The following is a 25,513-nucleotide window of genomic DNA, read 5'->3' as shown; positions in this document are numbered from 1 at the left end:
TGGGCATACTATGAGAATTGGAATAATATATTTTTTCCTTCACCTCATAAACCTTAAATTGTTAAAGTTTGCGATCAGATTGTGTCAAAGTATCATTGAAACGATATTTCACACTTTGTAGTGTGAATGGTACATCTCCATTCATTGAGATTAAATTTTCAGTTTCTGCCTCAAGGATAATATTTTCTAAGTTAATTGTACCTTTCAATTTTAATTCAGTTGCATAGTTTACTGAATCATTTTTTAATTCCTTTGGTAACATTATGGTTATCCCTAGATTTAATGATGTATCCTTATTTACCCTATGCAGTAACTTAGCGAAGTTGAGAAGAAATACTTTTGGAGCATACATTCTGTGAAAACTCTTCTTTTTCCATTCATGCATATAGATAACTTGGCTGTGCATGAACTGTTTTACAGCAAGGCAGCAAGAAAAATGTAACATAAAGGATATGCTTCCTGGAGAGACTGTCGTTTGCCAAGAGTTCTCTGGCATAAAACAGAGCAACAAAGATTTTAGTAATGTAATTCTTAGGACTAAGGAGTAGGCTGTACTACATTTCTTTAACCTTCTACTTGAGTGAATTACTTTGCCCAAATCAATTATTGATTCAACCAGATTGTGCAGTTCATTGATTCATTCCTAAATTTTGTTTGACAAGCTTAAACATGAATAATAATGATTGCTCATGATGAGAGCCATGTGCAGTAACTATGATAGAGTGTTTGCAGTTTAATCAAGTGTACAATCTCCACCCACTGATTAGGTTTCTGTTTGTCTAATGAGATGTAGTTGGCAGAGGTGCAGCTTAAGTGGCCTTGAGTTTGGTGAGCTGAAATTTACCCAGTGAAAACTATTAATGGCAGATCTTACTACTTGTTTAGATCTAATTGTAGTAATTAGTGTGCAGATTTATCTGGATCAAAAGAATCACTAGCTCCTTAAGTTTTCATAGTGAGCTAGAATAACTGTTAAACTGGATTGTTCTGTATGGGACCTTAAAACTTTGGACATTTGTGTTCCGGTTTACATTGTAGTTGATGGTGTACTATCTTTGTTGTTTTTGTTCTTTAGCAAAGACAAACTTGGCATGGGTAAAAACACTAGAATTATTTTATTTACAGATTTACAGAATGGCTTCAGCTCGACCACATTTTACTCAGGACCTTCAACCCGCCAAGAGCATGTGTGTGACCCGTTCACCAACATCACTTCCAGTTCCAGGTGAACTGCCCTCATTGCACACTGGGAACTGAAGTCTTTTATTATGTACAGACATAACAACACAATATGTTCTCCAATTTAGAATGCTTCCTGATACTGAAATATCATTTGACTATATTAATGGGTTTGACCATTTAGCCATTATTTTCTTTTCCTTTTACTCACCTCCCCCTTTTCTCCTCTTTTCTGTCCCAAAAATAAGTGTATACAATTCTATTTTTTTGAGGGGGATGGGGGGAAGAATAGTGGGTAGAGTTTCTGCTCTGCTCCCGTGAAATTATGCTTCCAGATTTGACTCCTAAAAGGCAAAACAGTAGTTTTAGTTTCTACCTGGAATTTGCCTGCACCATCAAATGATTTTTGTGTCGATCCTATCAACTCCCTTTAAGGGTTAACTTACAAAGATGAATTGCATGCACACAGATTTCACTTCCTTGTTTAAGTGATAAGGGTTAATCTAATTAAAACAGCTGGAGCAATAAAACTGTTGTGTTGCCTTAGCAAATCCTGCGATAGTCTATCAGAGAACAAAGTAGGGGGGAAAAAACAGAGCCAAGATGGAAAATGTATCTGAGAAGGGGTCTGAGTAAAGATTGTGTTTAATTGTGCTAAAACTTTTTTATAATTAAGTATCTTTGTAATTAAAACCAATACGCCATTAGCTGTTTTGATTTTTTTTGACCCAGAAGTTAACCTTCCTTTGCTTTCCCATAGTCATTGCCTTCTTGCAATTTAAATAACCATAGGCATTTGCAAAACTGGAGATTCAACACAACTTGGTATTTTCTTTTAATATGTCAACACAAATGTATAGTATGGCAATATCAGTATCTGAGTAAACGGGTTCACTGGCATATTTTTGGACTGCGTATGTGCGGAACTCTTTATTTCCTGTCTTTCGAGTGCAGTGTGAATAGGCAATGTAAGCAAGACTACTTGGCTACTCTTGAATATATCATTGAAATACAGCTGGAAATTTTGTGTTTTAGACTCCCAAGAGGGGTGGAACTGTAGCACAGTGTTAGTGTAACACCATTACAGTGCCAGGGACCAGGGTTCAATTCCTGCTGCTGTCTGCAAGGAGTTTGTACATGAGGGTTTCCTCTGGGTGCTCTGGTTTCCTCCTACATTTCAAAGAAGTAGGGGTCAGTAGATTAATTGGTCACATGGAATAATTGGACGGCACAGGCTCACTGAGGCCAAAAGTGCCGTTACTAAGCTGTATGTCGAAGTAAAACAGCTTTAAAACTATTTCACAGTATTTAATATTGATTCTAAAACTTTAATATCTGTTGCTTTTCATTTTTGAATTTCACAAAGCTGTATTTAATGCATATTACATGCTTCCTTCATTATTACCCTGCCTGAGATGCAAAGATGTTAATGTTGAGACTTATTGTGATTTAAATACATATATTCTGATGAATGAAAGGCAATACAAACCTGGGATGGTAGGGCCAACTTTTTAATTATGGCACACTGCCAACAGCTTCCTTGTAGAAATGGGAATCTGTAAATTGTGAGTTTATTTTAGTTCCCAGCTTTCATTCCAATGAGTCTAATGAATTCTAGCAATTCACACATCAGATTAAACAGTTTTGAATGAACAGGTTCAAATATCTTGTAACATATTTTGATATTAAGTGTCTGACAGATGATTCCCTAAAGGGACTCAACAATACTATGCAATCATAAATCATCACTGTAATCTAATCACCTGCTCCCAAGTGATACAGAAAACAGCTCAGGTCCCTGTCAACACCCTTTCAAAGCTCCATCAACAGCTGGATTGCTTCTGTAACGGAATGAAACCATTTTATCTTGTCAAAAGCCCAAGCTGATGCCAGATATGAGGCTTTTAATGTTCAGTTCTCTTTTTACTGGTTACATGAAAAAAACACTAGGAGATAGTTTTAATGTATTTTGTGAATTATTGCTGCATAAGATCATTTGTGGGTCATTTGTGATTTTAATACACAAACAATTATGCTACCTTGCCCAATGAGAAAACACAATTGCTTGCTTTGTAATTGAAGTGTATTTTTTGAGATTCAATTGGGGCAGAGAATTATCAAAGTGGCTTTCTTCTATATTGGTTCACTCAAGTGTCATTGCCTGGAAGAAAGCAATATGGCTTTTAAATATCTGATACAGAATACAGCAAGATATGAAGCAATAATATTATCTGAGAGGTTTGGGAAAGTGAGTAATTCTTCCAACTAATCTTTACCAATTTTATACATAAAAGTGAAGGTGTGCCATTCAGTTGCTAAGTATTGCAGGTTGTACTTATTGTATTGTGATGAAAGCCAGTGATAAAAGCTGCTCCTTAGATTTTTGTTGCAAAATATTGAATATTTGGAAATGTATTTGGAACAGTTCAATAATGGGACAAGTGAAGTTATCCCCTCGGGTTCAAGCGCCTGATGAGGGGTGACGGCTTTTCCTGAACTTGGTGGTGTGAGTCCTAAGGTTCCTGTACCACCTTCCTGATGGCAGCAGCAAGCAGAGAGCATGCCCTGGGTGGTGGGGGTCCCCGGTGATGGATGCTGCTTTCTTGTGACAATGCTCCGTGTAGATATGCTCAATGGTGGGGAGGGCTTTGCTCATGACAGACTGGGCCATTACTTTCTGTATGTTTTTCTGTTCAAGGCCATTAGTGTTTTCGTACCAGGCAGTCGATACACTCTTCACTGTATATCTATAGAAGTTTGTTAAAGTTTTAGATGTCATGCCAAATCGTTGCACACTTGTAAGGAAGTCGAGGCTCTGCTGTGTTTTCTTTGTAATTGCACTCATGCTGGACCAGGGCTAGTCCTCAATGGTAACACCAAGGAGTTTAAAGTTGCTGACCCTCTCCACCTCTAATCCCCTGAAGATGACTGGCTCATAGACCCTGGTTTTCTCCTCCTGAAGTCAATAATCAGTTCTGTGGTCTTGCTGACATTGAATAAGATGTCAGATTTTCAATCTCCTTCTGGTATACTGATTCGTCACCTCCTTTAATTTGGCTTATGGCAATGGTGTCATCAGCAAACCTCAACGTGTATTTGAAGCACACAGCCTTATGGTGCACCTGTGCTGATTGAGATTGTGGAGGAGACGTTGCCAATCTGAATTGACTGGGGTCTGGAATTGAAGAAATGGAGGATCCAATTGCACAAGTAGGTTTTGGGGCCAAGGTCTTGAAGCTTATTGATTAGTTTTTGGGGGAACAATAGTATCGAATGCCGAGCTGTAGTAGATAAAGAGCATCCTGATGTATGCAGCTTTGCTGTCCAGATGTTCCAGAGTTGAGTGAAGAGCCAATTTGCTGCAAACCTGTTGTGCTAGTAGGCAAATTAGTGTGGATCCAAATTGCTTCTCAGGCAAGAGTTGATATGTTTCATCATCAACCTTGCAGAACACTTCATCACTGTGGATGTAGTTGCTACTGGATGATAGTCATTGAGGCAGGTTACCACGTTCTCCTGATGCAGCAGTATAATCAAAGCCTGCCTGAAGCAGGTGGGTACCTCAGACTGCCGAAGTGAGAGGTTAAAGATCTGAGTGAACACTCCAGCCAGCTGATCAAGCACAGGTCTTTAGTATTTGAGCAGGTACCCCATCGGGGCTGGATGCTTTCCGTGGGTTCACCCTCCTGAAGGATGCTCTCACGTTGAACTCAGAGACTGAAATCACAAAGTCATCAGAGGCTGTGGGGGTTCAAGATGGTTCCTCCATGTTTTGACAGTCAAAGCGAGCACAGAAGGCATTGAACTCATCTGGAAGTGAAGCCCTGTTGTCACCTAGGTCACCTGATTTCACTTGATTTTATTGATTCATGTTTAGTCCAGAATTTGCACTTTTTGCCTGTGAGATGGCTTTCTAGAGATCATACCTTCCAGCATCTGCAAAATTTCTTGTGTTTATGACCTGCCCTGGGTCTTATTTGTGTCAGTTTCATATAGTTGACTTTTCAAAAATGTATCTTTTTTCAGTGTTCTAACCTCTAAATCCTACGTGGCTAGAAAATACCAAAGTTTTACCATCCTCTGGGAAGAAATTTCTGTGCACTTCTATTTTAAGTGAGTGTTCATTTATCTTGTATGTTCCCTCAATTGAGACTGCCCATTGGTGAAAATCACACTATCTACATCTCTGGGCTCCCTTAGGATCATGATACTTCTCACTAGGATCAACTCCTATTCTGGTAAACTCCGAAGTACGCCACTCTAATGGTTTTAACTGTTCATAATTAGCTAACCCTCTCAAGCCAAGTGAATTTCTTCTAGATTGCCTCCAATGCTAACATATCCTTTCTTAAATAAAAGGACCAAAACCACATGTATTCTAGTATGGCCTCATCAACACCATGTGAGATGGGAAAAATGTCTGTTTCTAAATTCAACCTCCGAGCAATGATGACCAGTGAGTCTTTTGCCATGTTCCTGTGTTTCATGCATATAAGTGCCTAAATCTCTGTAGTCCATTAATTTGCTTTTAGATAATAGTCTGTCTTCTAATTTCTCCTGCTAAAGTGCATGATCTCACAGTGCCCCACCTGCCAGGTGTTTGCCCATTCATTCAACATCCTGTTATAGTCATACCTGTATTTTGTGTTCTGTCCTCTCCTCTCCTCCAAGATCATACAGGTAGTAAATAACCAAGAGCCAATGACTTCTCCTTGCGACACCCCAGTAATTGTCTTTCCATGTGGAAAAACATGGATTTATTCCAAATTCTGCCGATGCTGGAAATCCAGTGCAACCCACACAAAATGCTAGAGAAACTTTGCAAGTCAAACTCAAAGTTCAAAAGTAAGTTTATTTATCAAAGTACACAAATGTCACTATATGCTACCCTGAGATTCATTGTCTTGCAGGTATTTGCAATAAATACAAATAAACACAATTGAATCACTGAAAAAATACAAACAAAACAGAATAACAACCTATATGCAAAAGAGAACAATAGTGCAAATACAAAAAAAAAACAAAATAATAAACAATAGATAAATAATATTGAGAACATGAGTTTTAGCATTCGTGGAAACGAGTCCATAGGTGGTGGAATTAGTTTAGTGTTGAGGTAAGCTATCTGGTTCAGGAGCATTCCAGATGTTTGAGGTGTAATAACCGTTCCTGAAACTGGTGGTGTGGATCCTGGGGCTCGTGTATCTGATGGCAACTGCAAGAAGAGAGCATGGTCAGGAAGGTGGGGTCCTTGATGATGGATGCTGGTTTCCTGTGACAGCACTCCTTGTAAATGTGCTCAATGGTGTGGAGGGCTTACCTGCGATGGACTGGGCTGTATCCCAATATGTTTTGTAGTCTTTTCCATTTTGGGGCATTGATGTTGCCATACCAAACATGATGCATCCAATCAGTATACTTTCCACCGTGTACCTATAGTAGTTTGTCAAGTTTTAGATGACGTGCTGAATCTTTACAAACTTCTAAGAAAGTGGAGGCACCATCATGCCTTGCTTGTTATGGTACTATGTGCTGGACCCAGAACACAAAGGAGTTTAATGTTACTGACCCCTCCACCTCTGATCCCCTGATGACGTCTGGCTTATTGACCTCTGATTTCATCTTCCTGTAGTCAATAATCAGCTCATTGGTTTTGCTGACATTTAGTGAGAGATTGATGTTGTGGCACCACTCAGCCAGATTTTCAGTCTCCCTCCTATATGTTGATTCATCACCACCTTTGATTTGGCCAACAACAGTGGTGTCATCAGCAAACTTAGATATGGTACTGGAGCTGTGCTTGGCCTTACAGTCCTTAAGTATAATTCGAGTAGAGCAGGGGCTATGCACACAACCCTGTAGTGCACCTGTGCTGATGGTGATTGTGAAGGAGATGTTGTCACCAATCCAAACTAACTGGGGTCTGCAAGTGAGGAAATAGAGGATCCAGTTGTATAAGGAGTTATTGAGGTCTGGGTCTTGTGGCTTATTGATTCATTTCAAAGGAAGGGTAGTATTGAATGCAGAGTTGTGGTCAATTTGAGCATCCTGATGTATGCATCTTCACTGTCCAGATGTTCCAGGGCAGAGTGAAGAGCTAATGAAATGGCATCTGCTGTGGACCTGTTGTGACGTTAAGCAAATTGCAGGGATCCAAATCAGTCCTCAGGCAGGAGTCGATATGTTTCATCACCAACCTCTCAACCGGTGGATGTACTGTAAGTACTGGGTGATAGTCATTGAAGCAGGTTGCCATGATCTTCTTGGGCACTGGTATGATCAAATCCTGCTTGAAGCAGGTTGGGGACCTTATATTGCTGAAGCGAGAGGCTAAAGATAGCAGTAAACACTCCAGCCATTTGATTTACACAGATCTTCAGTACTTGACCAGGGACGCAGTCTGGGCCAGCTGCTCTCCATGGGTTCAACCTCCCAAAGGATACTCTCATTTCCGCCTCAGACTGAAATCACAGGGTTGTTGGGAGCTGTGGGAGTCCATGTCTTCATGGTTTGTGGGTCAAATTGAGCATAAAAGACATTGAGCTCATCAGGGAGCGAAACCTTGTTGTCACATTGGTTTTACTTTGTAGGAGATGATGGCATTCAAGCTTTGTTTAGTCCTTTCCAGAGATGCTGCTTTACCTGTTCAGTCCTCCAGCATTTTGTGTACAGTGCATTTATTCCAACTGTCTTCTCTGTGATGATCAGTATTCAACCGTGTATACCCATTCCCCCATGGCAAGAGCTCCTATTTTATTGTTTTACATGGCATCTTATCAAATATCTTCTGGAAATTCAAATGCAACATCTACAGTTAACCCCCCTCCTCAAAGGACTCAAGCAAATTTATCAAATGTGATTTTCCTTCTTATAAAGCCAGATTGACTTGGTTTTATTACATTAAGTGACTTACTATTTCTTTACCTATATCTGGCACCGCTTTATTTAAAATCTTTGGATGCAGATTATCAGGTCTTACCCTTAATCCATGAATTTTCTAATGGTTTATCCTTTATGGGAGAGATTGTTACAAGCTTTTACTTCCCGTTTGAAACCATCCTATATTGTTATTTGAGATATTTGCGTTCTCCTCTGTAGTGAAAATTGATTTTAAAAGTACTAGTTTAAATTGTGTGGAATTTACATTATTCATTCTATAGTCTCCATTTCCATAAGTGCCACCTTTGCCTTATCTACTCTCTATTGACTTTTGTATCCAAAGAAGTTCTTACTGTTGTTATTTGATCAGTTTCAAAGTTCAATGTAAATCTATTATCAAAGTATGTGCTGTCTATGTGTAGGCCAGGTCATTGGGTATATTTAAGGCAGAGATTGATAGGTTCTTGATTAATCAGGGCATCAAATGTTACGGGGAGAAGGTAAGAGAAATGGGGTTGAGAGAGATAATAAATCAGCCATGATGGAATTGCAGTTCAGACTCAATGGGCTGAATGGCCTAATTCTACTCCTTTGTCTTATGGTCTAATGCAGCCTTTCTCAACCTTTTTGCCTTGGATGAACCCTTGAAATAATTTTCAGGTCTCAGGGAACCCCTGCGTAAAAATTATTATATCTACAGCTCAAGGTATGTTAGGGACCCCATTGCCACAGCAGGGACCACATTGTCTAATTAAAGGTTGTAAATTGATTTTAATTATTGCTATTTATAATATGAAAATTTATTGACAATGTTGAATAGTAATGTTACTAAAAGCCATAAGCCAAAGCAATATGAATAAAAATATAGACTAAGACACAATTTTATACAAGACTTTGAAAAAATGTTTTCTTACTAAGCGACATGATCGGGCTCGAATATAGGTCTAAGCATGTGAAACCTGTGCTTGCTTTTTGCTACTTAAATACTCAATTTGGGGTCAAACTTGAGAGAAGCAGACATGGATTTCACCTTCTACTGAAATGTACCATTTTTATCCTTGCTCTTGATGCTTGTTAAACAAGGAAAAAGCTTGCTCATGTATGTAAGAAGTTGAAAACTGTAGCAAAATGTTCATTGCTTTCCAATGAATGGCTGGGTACTCTTCTTTCACGGAAATCCAGAACGTGTCCAGGGGCAGGTCAGTAAATCTCATTTTGAGTGCACAATCAGACTGCAGCTCACGAAGCTCTTCCTCTTCTCTCAGTCAAGTTCTCAAGCTGAGCAGAAGGTTCGGAGAAAGGGTCCCTCACCCAGTCATACACTTGTGTTGAATGAGAGGGAAAATACTGTTCAATTTGTTTCTGCAGTTCTTCCTGATGGTTTTCAATAAGACTTGCGACTTTCTGATATCCTTCCTCACTCTCAAGCCCAAGCAGCAGTGGAAACATTTCAAGATTTCCTTTTGCAACATGATTTTCCAAAGATTCTGTTTCCTTTTAAATCCAAGAATCTTGTCACTTGAAGTCAAAACACTTTCTCCAGGGCCTTGCAGAGACTTGTTCAACTGGTTCATATGATGAAAAATATCTGTGAAGTAGGCTAGTTCTGCAGCTATTCTGCATCTCCAAAGCACTCAGCAAAATCTGGCCTACTATTTTCTTGAAGTACTCCTGCAATTCAGCTCAAACAACTTGTTGAGAACTCTTTCTCTGATAAGCCACTGGATTTCTGCATGTAGCAGATTAGTGTGCATTGTCCAGGTTTTTCACACAGTTTTTAAAACATTCTTGAATGACTGGTCTTTGTTTGACAAAGTTAACCATTTTTTAAACAACACCCAGAACTTTTTCATTTCATCTCCTAGAGGTTTTGACATCCGTACCTCTCTGTGAAGAAAGCGGTGTATTATGACAATATCAGGATCTTCTTTTTATTTACAAAAGAAACGAAACCTCTCATGGAGCCAACCATTGATGGACACTGCCAGTACAGATGCCAACACAGTTCCTCCATGACAGTCCTTTTGTTATGAAAACAAAACATTCAATATATCTTGGCCTTTGCTTGTTTTGGGCAACTCTTTGCAACAGAAAACAAATACTTGAATTTCACCATCACTTACAAATCTTACAAATGTTACAACATGATGCTTATTTGTGAAATCTTTTGACTCATCAACATGGATAAAAAGCTGTTGTTTTTCAGTTTATCACCACAAAACCTCTTCAGCATCATGAGATATGTCATCAATACATCGACTTACCATACTGTTTGAGAGCGAAGCCTTTTCAATTTCTTGTACTGCATCTTGTCCTAGCATTTTACCCACTATAATTTTACATGCGGGCATTACTAGGTTCTCACCAACTATGTGACTTTTCCTATTTCTGGGTAATAAGTGCTGATACTGTATAACTTGCTTCCTGAATCCTTTTATTGACTGTGGCTTTATTAGCAAAAGCTTTACCCTGTTTGTTTTGAGATTCCAATGGCCATTTAAAATAATCAGCATTTTTACATGCCATGGCTGAGATTTGTAGTTAAGTGTCATTTCAATTTTGCTGGTGCTGTTGCTGTATTTGTAAGTTGTCTGCCACAGACTAGGCACAATGGAATAGGACAATTTGGATCACCAGTCCATGGAAAAACCCATTGATAAGTAGCTTTCATTGTGAAGATGGACTTTTTTGAGTCTGTTGTTGCACTAGTGCAGTGAAATGACTCAGAGGATTGTAATTCTTCATCATTAACCTTATCAGAATTGTCCACAGGCCTAGGCCTAGAATCCTCTTCCTTCCCACACCCTGTGGAAGAAAATTAAGCCTCAGAATTAAGGGTTAATAAAATCATGAGAATAGCAGGATAAGAAGCAAATGGGGTCTGTCTGTCTGTCCACTCACACTAATTAGCAATAAGCCCTGTTAGAAATGAAGAACTGATAACAGACAAATGTAGTAAGTCCTGATAGTGATAAAAAAGTGATAAGCACGGATGTTATGTTTAAGGAGGAACCCTTAGCCCATGAGGCTATATAACTAGTGACTTGGTTTCTTATGATTAATGGGCAGGTTCCTTTGGTCTTCAAGGCTACAGGACTGACAGCTTAGTTTCTTCTAATTAATGACTGTGTGTGTCTAATTTTGTGTATGATATGGAAGCATCCTGAACCTTGTCGATAAGGGCTAAGCAGGAACTCTTGACCCCTGAAAACTGCTGAACTTCGTGTATTTTAAGGTGTAAAAGACCGTGCTTGTGCTCGCTTCAGCGGAGTCTCGTAGTGGGCTCTCCATGGTCACGTAATAAAGTAATTAAATGGAGTACTAGAGTCTGTGTCTTTGTTTAAATCTAATCGGCGATAGTAAATTTCTCTGACGCACCTCCTCTTCAAAAATCACCACATTGGACCATCTTTAGAATGAAAATTTCCCTCCAATTTTCTGTTACACCGGTAGAGTTTGTTTGCTCCCATAAGTCAGTTGGCGGTGTGTAAGGGGAAGTTGGGGGAAGCTGATGTCACAGCCCAAGTTGGGTGAGTTCATTTAATGCTCAGAAGAACACACTTCATGCTGCTCATCACCCTACTGTCCTCTTCGCCCCCACCTCCAGTGCAATACAGCAGTCACTAATTATCAGCCTACCATCCTCCCCTCTGTGCAATACAGCACTCACCAATTATCAGCCTATCGTCCTGACCTCTGTGCAATACGGCGCTCACCAATTATCAGCCTTCCGTCCTCCCCCCAGTGCAATACAGCAGTCACTAATTATCAGCCTACCGTCCTCCCCTCTGTGCCATACAGCGTTCACCAATGATCAGCCCACCGTCCTCCCCTCCGTATAATGCAGCACTCATCAATTATCAGCCTACCGTCCTCCCCTCCGTGCAGTACAGCGTTCACCAATTATCAGCCTATCGTCCTGACCTCCATGCCGTGCAGCGCTCACTAATTATCAGCTTACAGCCCTCTCCTCCGTGCAATGTAATGCTCACAAATTATTAGCCTGCCGTCCTCCTCTCCGTGTAATACGATGCTCACCAATTATCAATAGACTCCCCAATCTTGCATTTAAAAACTGAGAATGGGCTCAACCAAATAAACTCCGTCCCACTATGCACTGCCATACTGGGCAGAGTGAACTCTAACGAGATTGATAACAGAGCTGCTCGGTCACTGCCCACTACTGCGAGCGTTAGCTTCACACGTTGTGTGAAATTCAAACTGCAATGTTTTTTTTTATCAGAATCTCTAGCAATCAGTCACAGAACCCTGGTCTAATGTCACCATATACTACCCTGAGATTCATTTTCTTGCAGGCATTCACAGTAAGACAAAGAAATAAAATACGTAGATACTTTATTGATCCCAGAGGAAATTAGTGTCACAGTAGCATTATGAGTCACAAAAATAACATGTATTAGAAGAAAAGTAAGAAAGAATAAAAAGATATTTTACCTTAAAAATAAGATGTATAAGATTATCAAATCAATGATTACAAGATTTATAAGATTTCCAAGTTCACACTGATAAGATGGTAATGCAAGAATTACTGTAGTATTATATAGTAATGAATGCATATTCACACCAGATAAAAAGTAATGGTAGTTTTGCACAGGGTGTCAGCAATAGCAGGGTGTGGTAAACAGAATTTAAGCAGCGCTCTGGTAAAGAGATTAATAACAGTCTAACAGGAGGGGTTCATCACTTCCCCAGCTATAGGTTGACTCATTATAGAGACTAATGGCTGAGGGTAAGAATGATCTAGTACAGTATAGTGTTCTGTGGAGCAGCACAGTTGTTTTAGTCTATAACTGGAAGTGCTTCTCTGTTCAGCCAAGGTGGCATGCAGAGGGTGAGAAATATTGCCCAGAATTGCCAGGATTTTCCAGAGAGTCCTCTGTTCTACCACAGCCTCCAGTGTGTCAGTTTGACACCTATAACAGAGCCAGTCTTTCTAATCAGTTTATTGAGCCTGTTGACATCACCCTTGGAAATGTGCTCAATGGAAATAACTGGGAAAACGTGTAGCTCCCAAGCAGATGAGCTCAATGGCAGGGAAAGCGTTTCTAATGATGGAATGGGCTGTATCCATCACTGTTTGTAGGCTTTTCCATTCTTCAGCATTGATGTTCCCTTACCAGGCTATGATGCATCCAGTCAGGACACTCTCCACTGTGCATTTATAGACATTTGTCAAATTTTAGATGACATACAAAGTTAAAGTTTCCTTTTTCTCTGACTTGTTGGTAACAGAATTAATTTTACCAACCACCATACTTTACTGCCTGTGCTCTGTGATTTTCTTTATCCATGTGGTTAATGTGCTTCCTTTTTAAGTGTTTTTAATTCTCCTTTCATTATAATTTACGTTCATATCTGTCTTGGTTGCAATTCTTTGATCAGCTTTTGAGCTTGTAGGCTAAGCAGGTGCTCTTAAGTATTTCCTGATGGTGCAACAAATGAATATGCCCCGACTTGTTGTATTTCCTTTGCTGACAGACAGACCTGGTCATTCGGGATTTCATTCTGTGCAGTAAGAGGGCAGCAACCCAAGTTTCAGACTAGGCACACTTAAAACACAGGTTCCATATTGCAGGACATTGACTGTGTACTGTGTCTAATTAATGTCACGGCTGTGCCAAATGACACGCATGCTAAAATTCTGCAGTAGTTTTTCACGTGCTAAGTAATTGTGACTTTTCAGTAGAGGCTGATCTGATTTCCATAATACTCCATGTCACACATTCATTCCTAAATAGTATCTCTGTTTAAAATGCCAAATCACTGAGAGTTCAGTCCAGGTCTGTAATAATTTTAAAGTAGAATACACTGCAATTGTTAATTTAAATCCATCAGATTTGTAATGTTTAAACCTGCAGAGTAATTTGTAATCTTTGTTAATCCGCTGCCTCACACTGTTTTTAGAAACAGTAGATTTGGAGACACTAATGAAATCCTGATGAATAGGGCATTAATGCTGTCACTACAAAGCACTCTGTTGTACAAATATATTCTACAGTTCTCTATCTTTGAAATTACCTAGGATCAATGGTGTTATCGTCGAGCTTGGGTAAGTCATCGTTTTAGCACAGCACAATGAAGGTACCTTATAAAATGACTGTAATTTCTATCCCAGCATCTGTTATCCTATGGCTTTTAAAATATTAGGTTACTTCTTTTCGATGAACTAAGAAACAGAAGACAACTTGTAGTGGGTATTTTTGATGGGGCCTCTTTGAATGACAGCAGTAGGGGCACTACAGCCACAACCTAGTTGTGGTTTAAGTAATGTGTATACTTTTGAGCAGAAGAGTAAGGCATGGTTGTTTCATTTTTCTATAAAGAAGGTAATTAGATAAACAAAAAAAAACACAGACATTGAGGAATCAAGTCTTCATACCAGTGTGTTGAAAGAGGCTGCAAGTGGGTCCTGTGAATGTTTAAGTGACATAGGACTTACTGGCATTTTGAAGTCAAAGAACAAAAAAAAGAAATGGGACATTAATTGGAGAAGCTGAAGGAAGGAGGTTTTTTGAGAGTGATTTTTGAAAGGGGGTGGGTCACATCTGGGGAAAGAGATCCATTAGAGAGTGGGTAAGAGTCATGCAGTCAGTGGGTAAGGCGTTGGTGGAACAGAGAAGGAATTTAAATACTACAACAATCTTATTAAAATAGTGGCTGAGGAGTTGAAATGAATAGAAAGTAGAAAATGTGAGTGATTAGAGGTTGGCAGAGGGTCTAGAGAAAGAATTCACAAATTTCCTCATGGTAGAGAAAAAAATTATTTCAACCCTTTAAATCTATGCTGATGTCCCCCAAATAATTCACCTCGCATACCCATCTATTCCCTTTTGTTCTACTCCTCACTTGCACATTGAAGCAATTTGCAATATGTAGGAGCCATGCATTTATTGTTTTCTGTTTTGTGCGTTTATTATGGTAACTAGTCATATGAGTGGGGGTGTGGTAAAAGCAAAGGGAATAAGTTACGCATTCTTGCTTATTCCATTGCAGTTTCTAGTAGCTGGGGACCGGCAGATGTCGTATCTTTTGCTGACTGCTCAGTGATGCTCAAGTATTCTTAGCTTACACTTGGGTATGCTTAAGTTTCTTCACTTCAAGGTTGTATGTTTGCTAATTGCTCATAAAGGATTCGGTTTTTGGAGCAATCATTGGAGCTGAGGGTGCATCACACAAGTATAGCAAACCCGAAGAATCACAGGCAGCAGCAATTGTTTGGTTCTGCTGCTATAGCAATATTTAATTCACCTAATACCCAAACATTCTTGAGAAGTGGGAGGAAACTGGAGGACTTGGAGGTATCCCATGCAGTCACAAGAAGAACATACTAATTCTAAACAGGACCAATGTTCAGAACTTAACCCAAGTCACTGGACTTCTGTGACACCAGCTCTACTAACTGTGCTACTCTACTGCCCAGGAAGAAAAATTGGAAAGTGACTGCAGATCACATTGCCCAGATAATCAACCTTGCACACAAATACATGAAAGAAAAGGTACCGTATTGATTAAGGGAAATCAGGAGAAGCGAATGAACGGAGAGTCAAGAAAATAATTCTGTCTGGGGCTATAAGAATAGAAAGCATAAAATGCTGAAGTCGGGTTGACTGTAGCAACAAAACAAAATATCTGTATATTATCTTTTTCCTTCATTTAATGTTTATTTAAAGGAAATCTGTAAAAGTTTTTGGTTATGGGCTATATTTCTGGCCACATTTCAAAGATCATGCACAGAGATTAAATTTTGTCAGTTTACTAATCATGTAGTCAGTACTTTGACTGTTCTGAAATGATGTGGTGATAGAGCTGCAGCAGCTGTGAGAATCAGCTGCATGTTTACATAAAGCAAAGTGACAGATCTGTAGCAGCAACAGTAAACCAGAAATAAGTTGCTGGACACAGCCCAAATCTGGCTTCTGATACTGATCAACTATATTCATAAATGTAATTGTCGTATTTGGTAGTTTGTCATTCTCGGTTTTAAGGACACCAATGACTGTGCAGAAGTCTCCAAGACCCTTGAGTATTGATCATCCCATTATACTGGACGTAACCTTAACTTAATTGGACCGTGTTAGACTATGCTTAAAATCATTTTAATTTCACTTAAAAATATAGACTGGTTTACATCAAAATTTTCTGTATATTGAGACTTAACAAAGTAAAGGTATTTTGGACTAATGCGTTATATTTTATTTCAGAAATATCGACACTATATGGCAGGACTCTTGGTCCCTCCCTATGGAATAATGGAAACAACACCTGGTAATGACAGTGAGTATAGGCCATTTTCAATAGCTGGAAGATTTTAAGCAGAGAAAAAATATTAAGATAACACTAATTTTGTAATGGTCTGAAACTAAAAGAATGTCTTTTTAAAACAACAATCTTCTGACATTATTTACAAGTAGGTCATGAATAAAGTAAATTCCAGTTAGAAGCAGGTAGACTGCAACTGACAGGCTGATTTTTGAAATGGTGACATGCACCTATTCATTCTCCAAGCTGTTTCTAACTCTGGGATCTCTCAGTCAAACAAGATGTGGAATTAATTCCCAAGTACTACAGCTAACGAAATACTAAAATCTGCATTGAATTGGAACTCTGTGATTTCAGAGAAGTTAGGTAGCTATTCTTCAATGAGGCTCTAATATTAACTGCATGCAACTGCCCTACCTCTTCGATTTCTTGCCATCGTATAGGGTGATGAACATGGAAGAAATGTGTTTGTATCCAGGAATAGTGAGGTTTCTCTAGGAAATGTACTAAGAAAATTTATTCACACTATTGCTCAAGTTTTGGATTCATAGTAGTCAAATAACTTGCAATCTGGAAAAGACAGAACTGCTTTAATAGTAGTTGATCTTAGCTGTTAGAGCAAGAACGTACCCTAGCCAATCATGATGCATGGTATGAAGCTTACATTGAATTTTCAGATCACTCACTTTCCCAAGATCCCTTTCCCACTCTAAACAATTAACCCGAGCTATACTTCTCTTTGTTATTCTTTTCTATCCCTTACCTTGCCCCTCCTTGTTGCCTAGAATCATCACCCTCCCCCACCTGGTTCCATCTGTCAATCATCCACATACTTAACTTTCTCAGTTACCTCTCTTTGGTTCAACTTTCCTATCCCCTCGCCCCATCTGATTTTGGCTGCCTATCAGCCCCTCCTTATCTGGGTCCACCTATCACCTAACAGCCCCCATTTCTACTCTTCACCAGCCTAATTCTTTCCTACTTGATCTGCTTCCATTGGCCTCTGTCTCAACAATCCTATCAGCTCTGTACACTTAGTGGCTACTTTGTTAGCTGCTTCCTGTACCTCCTGTTCGTGGTCTTCTGCTGCTGCTGTAGCCCAGTTTGAGATGCTATGCATTTAGAGGTAATCTTCTGCACACCATTTTTGTAACGCATGGTTATTTGTGTTACTGTCATCTTCCTTTTAGCTTGAACCAGTCTGGCCATTCTCCTCTGACCTCTCTCATTAACAAGGTGTTTTCACCCACAGAACTGCCGCTCACTGGATGTTTTTTGTTTCTTGCACCATTCTGTATAAAGTCTAGAGACTTGTGTGCGTGAAAATCCCAGGAGATCAGCAGTTTCTGGGATAATCAAACCATCCACCTGGCACCAACAGTCATTCCAGGGTCAAAGTCACTTGGATCACATTTCTTTCCCATTCTGAGGAGTGGTCTGAACAACAACTGAACCTCTTGATCATGTTTGCAGGCTTTTATGCATTGAGTTGCTGTCATTCGGTTGGCTGGTTAGATATTTGCATTAGTAAGTAGGTGTGCCTAATAAAGTAATCACAAAGTATTGGCCACCCCTTTGCCATCACATACAGTACACTACTTGACCTGAGGCATTTGGCCACCCCTTTGCCATCACATACAGTACACTACTTGACCTGAGGCATTTGGCCACCCCTTTGCCATCACATACAGTACACTACTTGACCTGAGGCGTTTGACCATCCCTTTGCCATCACATACAGTACACTACTTGACCTGAGGCGTTTGACCATCCCTTTGCCATCACATACAGTACACTACTTGACCTGAGGCGTTTGACCATCCCTTTGCCATCACATACAGTACACTACTTGACCTGAGGCGTTTGACCATCCCTTTGCCATCACATACAGTACACTACTTGACCTGAGGCGTTTTTCCAGTGGTTTGTGTTTTGCTCTATATTCCATTATCACGTGTTTTCAAGTCAGATGGTAGGCATCCTCCCTTATTGACTAACCTTTGTCCATCCATAAGCTCTCCTGTCAGGTTTACCATATTGCAAGCATGCTGGCTTCCCTGGGAATGGCACAAATCCATTACAGATGGAAAAACTGAACTTATCGAAGTGCAACTGTCGAAAGGGGAGAAACGAGGCTGAGCAACTTCATGCTTTGTCTAGTTTGGAACTAATAATATGAAGAGATATTTATGTTGTCGATGGCTGAACATATGACACTCCATGTATGTGAGTCCTCTGTCGGTCAGAGTTGACCGTGGATGTTGCGTCCTAGCTGTCTAGATACGCAAGTCAGGGCAGTACGATATGGAGAGCTAGCTGTTGCCCATGTACCACACATCTGATGAACCCAAAGGAATGGCAGAGACTGATACAGTTTGGCACCAGAAGCATCGCAGGAATTGTTGGTGTGCGTTGAACTCAATGTAGGACTGCCTTAGGGACTCCAGCTTCGGATTTTTCCCTCTGGGTTTACTCCTGAAGCCTTCCCCATGAGTGGTGTTACGGATTCAAGCAACAATAAATATATGAGTTAGGCAGGGGATTTTATAACAAATAACATGTTTATTAAACACTGAAAACAAACCCCCCAAAAGTAAACAAATCACTAACGTAACCGGAAATCAGCTGCTGTGCGGCCGCTTAAACAGTTCTTAAAGCAATGAAGCTTAAACAGTTCTTAAAGCGATGTTGCAAAAATTGTTCTTCAAAGTAGTATTGCCAAAAGTTCAAAATGCTCACAGTCCATTTAAGGGAGAAACTTTTTAAGACGATTTGAATTCTCTTTCACGTCGTGTTGCTTCGGTTCCCAAATCGAACTTTTTCCCATGAAGAACTTACGAAACGAAACGGCTTAAAGGCACTGACCTTTCCTTTACAGAACTATTCCCAATCCTTTCTGCTCTTTCGCAGGGATTAACACGAGAACAGTCAACGAATTCCTTCCGAATAAGGATCAAACAAGGTCGAACCTGTTTCACCGTCGAAATCGATTCTCCTCGATCTTTAACTCCCGAACTCCGATCTTCACTCTCCACTGATTCTCAACTAGCAGTATTGTAAAGAAACTGCTGGCAATGACCTTTTAAACTTTAGGCATTAGATAAAACTTCATCTTTCAACTAAACTGCGTCATAACATTAAATCACGCAGTGGCATGAAGTCAACATGGCAAATCCAGCCACGAACTGCCCCTCCTCACAGGGAGGGGTCCTCCTCTTATACCCTGTAAAAAAAAAACCTGTCACATGACCTCTACTGGCGGGAAAATGACGTCACTCCACCATCACAAGACCATTACCTCAAGTCCAGTATAGCTTCAACACCTGTCACGTGACAAGTACACCACTGTCATGTCACGGGTACATAACAGTGGGTATAGCCACAAGGCAGCGGAGGTTTGAGATCAGAGTTTTCCTTCTACGAGATGAGCTATCAACCACAGCTGACGAGCCCATCTATCCGAAGTGACTGGTTTTAAGGTGCCAATAACCTGCCTTTGCCCCTTCTCCAATCAAGAGAAACTGTTCCACTGAGCTTAGTAGCTAAGCCACATGTAAAGGCCAGGAGCTGGACTTGATTGTCAGAGGCTATTTGAGCTGCACTTAATAGGAACATTGACTATGTAGTGGGAGTTTATCCCATTACCATCCCCGGCTTTAACACCCTTAAAGAACATGTATGTAAAGCAGATGAAACTGGAGAGAAATTAAAACTAAAATTTTTTTGTTCTAAAAATGGAGAACTAATATAATCCCTGACCAATGATCTATTGATATTTTAATTTGGGAAGGTTCCTTCAAATGTTGATTTTAGTGCCCTCTTGTGGTTTGAGGTTCTGCTTTACACAGAATACATTTTCACGCAATCATTATTTCCAACTGAACTGCAATTTTTTCTTTAATGTAGATGATATCATAGATACATAAATTCACTGAACATTCTTCTTGAAGTTCACATTCTTGAAGCTCACTGTCATTTCGATCTTGTATAACATGAGATTAAATATTTTCTTTCAACATTTTTATGCTTGCCTTCTTCATTCTTGTTTTCAAAGATGATGGAAACTAAATTCCACATCACCATCAGCTTGTGTTCTACACAACCCAGTTAAATAAAAAGATAAAATTAAAATATAAAACGGAAGCATCATAGCTGTTTTACATAGTTGGTAATTTTATTTTAAACATTATAGGACCTCCATGTATCTGAAACTATAAAAGAAAGAGGACTCTAGTTTCTGATGTCAAAGTCAAAGTCAAGTTTATTATCAGAGTACGTACATGTCACCACATACAGCCCTGACATTCTTTTTTACAATGGGCATGCTTAGCAAATCTATAGACCAGTAACTGAAAACAGGATTAATGAACAACAAACTGTGCAAATGCAAATATAAATAAATTACAATAAATAACAAGCATGTAATAAGATAAAGAGTCCTTTAAGTGAGACATCGGTTGTGGGAACACCCTAAATAGAATGAGAGTTGTTACCCCTTTAATTCAAGAGCTGGATGATTGAGGGGTAGTACTGTTCTTGGACCTGGTGATGTGAGTCCTGAGGTTCTTGTATCTTCTACTTGCAAAGCATGCATCCATATTATTTTTATAATCCTTTCATTGATCAGTGCACGGTCTGTGCTGTCTCTGGCCACTCTTTTGCCAAAAGTATATTTTACCCATGATATTTGATTACAAATATAATCTACATTTTTTTTAAAAGTGCCTTTGAAAGTAATTGTGTGGAAATATATTCATATGTTTGCCCTTTGAAATGTATCATTTGATTTGCTTACAAGATTTGCATTAAATAACATCAGTGAGGCAACATTTGCCCTTTCCTGCACACTCCGTGAGTGATATCTTTGAAAGGTGCTTGTACAATTTCAGTCCCTCAGTGTGCAGTGGTGCAAAGATCTCAAACTGGTCTGTTCTTGTAGACTTATGTAATAATTACACTGAGCTTCTGTGTGTCCTCGACACAGACGTCAAGATTTTCAAGTGTCTCAGTGACAAATTTTAATTAAGGACAGTATGTCACACTGGAAGGTCAGCAAGATCCAGGCAGATCAAAGGACACCTTTCACCAAGTTGATTCTTCCAGGCACAGTTAAGGTTTGTTCCTGGAGTGGATTTGTCAAACACAACTTCATCTCTTTCCACATATCTTCAGCAAACGCCTGCTCCAGAAGGGGGTGGATGGTGGCCCTCTAAATGTAGCTGCTGTAAGTGTGAGGTGTTGAGGTTCCATCTGTTCAGAAAATACCTCATTCCCAGCAAAGCAAAGCAGCATCTCAGTGCCTGTTGGAAAGTTCTATTTTTGGTGATGAGACGTTCTGACAAATGAATTGTTGGCTTTCGAAGGAATCTGAGAGGATGCATTTCCTTTGCCTGCAGGAAATGCTCAGAGGCATCTGCAAACACCAGTGCCAGAGTGTTCGACTTGTGGTAGGAGCTGTTTATCTGTGTGCTGCTTGAATGGGTGGGTGGCCATTCTATCCAGATGGCCAGACCTGTCCTTTTCAGCACTGGAGGGGGGATGGGACTACAGCATGTAGTGACACTTAGTATTTATGTACTCCAGATTGATGCAGAGCTGGTAGTAACCACACATAGTCATCAGCATTAGGGCCACATCGGGCAGCCCCCTCCTCCCAGGAGATTGATCCATTAAGTCTGAGCAGAGAGTTCATTTTCATTCTCATTAAGTGACAACTGCAGCACAAGTGCAGTGTGCAGGTCACACCTGCTCCGTGTGTGACAACACAAATAGCAATTCCTGCCTAATAACTGAGCTCTTCCCACTGTGGAGAGCGAGTGCTGCACCTTGGCTGTGCGTTCCGCCTGGCTCCTGGTGCACTTCTGAGCTTCCCTTGACTCATATTGACGCACCTTCAGTGATTGCTTATGGCAACAGTCAGACCAGTTGCCAATGGCTATTTCCTTGTTTTTTTTCTGTGATTTACGCTGGTTGCTGAGGCCAGCATAAACCAGTCCAGAGCCGCCTCAGCCTGTGGATCTACAGTGAATCCAAGCAAAGAATGGCTTGGACAGACATCATTGTAGAGAGGGGCTTTGACCATTGCCTGGAATTGTCACTCCTGTTATGCCTGTGTGCTTGCTGATGGACTCAGTAAAAGGGTTGATACAGCACATAAACTGGGGGGAGGGGGAGATCCCACAGTTCCCTCACCTTCCACCCGCTAGCTGGCTGTCAGCAATTGCAGGCTGATCAATCCTGAAGCAACCAATAAGACCATGTTGGCGATAGGAAGCCAATTGTGATTACACACTTGGCATGAGTGTTTAAAAGCAACTACGACAATAACAGGGTTCCTATAGAACTCCCTTCCTTTGTTCAGAATTAGAACACTTTTCTCTATCAGTTCCCTCTAGTTTGCTGGCTCCTATAATGGCTGGTCTCATTTTGTTTTCTTCTGCCCCTACAAACATTCCAAGTGTCTCTATTTGTTAGCAAATAGCCCCTGACTAAGACCAGCTGAATCTTTTCATGAAGGCATTGAGCAATGTAATGTAAAAATACAATATATTGCCATTTAGTGGGCAAGGTCAGTAATTACGTGGTAACTAGATTGTGGTCTGGAAATGACAGTAAAAGTCAAACCAAGATAAAAATAGGAATGAAAGGCAAGACGAATGAATCTACAGATGCTGGCAATAAATAAAAACACAAAATGCTGGCAGAACTCAGCAGGCCAGACAGCACCTATGGGAGGAGGTAGTGACGACGTTTTGGGCTGAAACCCTTCATCAGGAATCCTGATGAAGGGGTTCGGCCCAAAACGTCGTCACTACCTCCTCCCATAGATGCTGTCTGGCCTGCTGAGTTCTGCCAGCATTTTGTGTTTTTATTAATGAAAGGCAAGAAATGGGGGCAGACATTTGCTTTCTAATACAATGTTCATTGCCATGACTGTTAGGCCATAGAGCAGTATAGCATGGACACAGGCCCTTTGGCCCAACTGATCCATGCTGACCACAGCATCCTTCCTGCTAGTCCCAGTAGTCCGTATTAGGCTTATAACCCTCCATCCCCCTCCCTTTGATGTACCCATGCAAATGCCTCTTAAATATTGCATTTTTCCTCATCTTAACCACTCCCCCTGCAGCTCATTCCAGGTACTCACTAACTTCTGTCTCTCTTAAATCTCTTTCCTCTTATCTTGTATCTGTGCCATCAGGTTTTAGATTCCCCAGCTCTGGGGAGTCTAAAGATAACTGTATAAACTTCTGTGTGGTCATCTGTTATCCTCCTGCACTTCAAGGAATAAAGATCCAGTGAGGCCAACCTCTCCTTATAACTTAGGCCCTCTTGTCCAGGCAATGTCCTTGTAAATCTCTCTAGCACCCTCTCCAGCGTGACGATAACAGTTGAACAAAATTGTATGCAATACTGCAAGTGCAGACTTACCATGACTTGTATAACTGCATCATAACATCCCTACTACTAAAATGAAAGCCCTGACTGATGAAGGCCAGCATGCTGAATGCCTTCTTCACCACCCTGTCCACTTACATGAGTGCATTTATCTAACTTTGCGCCTGTAATCCTAGGTCTCTCTTTCCCTCAGCATTCAAAGCCCTGCCACCTACTATTGTAGATCTTATCCTGGCTGACTGTCCAAAGTTAATAACCTCACAGTTATCCAAATTGAAATCCGTTTGCATTTCTTCAGCCCATCTCCCTAGCTGATCAAGATCTCTGTAATTCATTGTACTAATCAACAAGATGTACCAGCTTAGTACCCTCAGCAAACTCATTAATTGTGCATGTACATTTACATCCAAATTATTTGCATAAATAATGAATAGCAGAGGTCCCAATACTGACCCTAGGAGATCCTACCTCCAGTCAGAGAATAGAGAATTCATCATCACCCTTGGTTTACTATCACCAAGTCAATTCTGACTCCACCTTGCTGGTCTGCCCTGGATCCCATCTGACTCAGTCTTCCAGAAAAGCCTGCCATGTGATAGCTTGTGAAAATCCTTACTAAAGCCCAGATAGACAACATCCATTGTTCTACCTTCGGTTACTTCTTCAAAACCTCCATGAGATTCAGCAGATCTGACATGCTGTGCTCAAAAACACACTGACTAATCCTGAACTACAGCTTGACAATCTGAGTGACGCTATGTTTTATCCCTCACAGTTCGCTCCAGTAACTTTCCTACAACTGAAGTCAGGCTCACTGGCCTGTCCTTGCTATCTTTCTTGAACAATGGAGCAGCATTAACCACCCTCCAGTCTTCTAGAACTTCCCCAGTGGCTAAGGACAAAGCAACTATCCTCCATGACTTCTTCTCTGGCCTCCCATGAGGTCTGCAGATGCACTTGATCAGAAAACATGTCAACTTTCTTGCTGTTTATCTCCAGTTTCCAAGTGCCTGTTATTTTGCTTTGTTTTGGGTTGGATGGTTTGGTGGGAAAGTAAACTAGCAATTGTTGTAGATTGCTTGTGCAATAGGACATCTAGTCATCATAACTCACATCCCCTGCCAGTAACAGACTGAATTCCTGCCAGGTCCGTCCTTCCTTGGGACCAGTACAGACCTTTTCCAAACTGAAATTATCTGCTATAATCCATTTATTGGTTTTCTACATAAGATCTTGGTTAGAGCTTTTTTTAAGTTTTTCGGTCACAAGATATTGGCACCATGCACAATGCATACATTTATTTTTCATCCCTATTTGTACTTGAATTGAGGAGGGGATTAAGTGTCAACCACATTTCTCATTGTTTTGCAAAGTACAGGAAATTACATGTCAATGTGGAGAGAAGATTGGCTAGCATAGAGAAGGTACACAGGAGTGCTACAGTATTCTAGTTAAAAAGACAAAGTATTGTGTCTGTCAGGAAATGTTGAGGCTTGACCCAAATGCAGAGCAGTGAAGACAATTTGGCGCTGAGCAATAATTTTAATAATAAACTGTAAATTCAGGAAGGGCCACAAAACACAAGAGAATGAATACTTAACGCAACAAGGCAACAAGGTAACTGAAGTCTTAAATCTTGTGTAGCTGAAGGCTTGGAGCATCTGGCTGAGGCTGGCTTGTTCATATGAGTGAACAAGAATTGTAAATGAGCGCCCTTCGGCCCACAATACTGCGCCGAAGATACAACCTACTCTAGAATTTCCCTACCACATAGCTC

The 25,513-nt window shown here is 40.3% G+C and overlaps 1 protein-coding gene across 7 annotated transcripts in view; it reads left to right on the top strand.

The window, feature by feature from the left end:
- Positions 1-25,513, top strand: part of rapgef4a (Rap guanine nucleotide exchange factor 4a) — a 271,696-nt gene that overhangs the window by 132,032 nt on the left and 114,151 nt on the right. For all 7 annotated transcript variants that reach the window (XM_073047209.1, XM_073047211.1, XM_073047210.1 and 4 more), the window contains one exon: positions 16,281-16,353. In XM_073047209.1, coding sequence (XP_072903310.1) covers positions 16,281-16,353 — 73 coding nt within the window. The remainder of the gene's footprint in view (positions 1-16,280; positions 16,354-25,513) is intronic.

Source organism: Hemitrygon akajei, chromosome 5 (genome assembly GCF_048418815.1).
Source record: "Hemitrygon akajei chromosome 5, sHemAka1.3, whole genome shotgun sequence".
Taxonomy (NCBI): domain Eukaryota; kingdom Metazoa; phylum Chordata; class Chondrichthyes; order Myliobatiformes; family Dasyatidae; genus Hemitrygon; species Hemitrygon akajei.
Note: the sequence above shows the minus strand (reverse complement) of the source record. Positions and strands in the feature narration are given on the sequence as shown.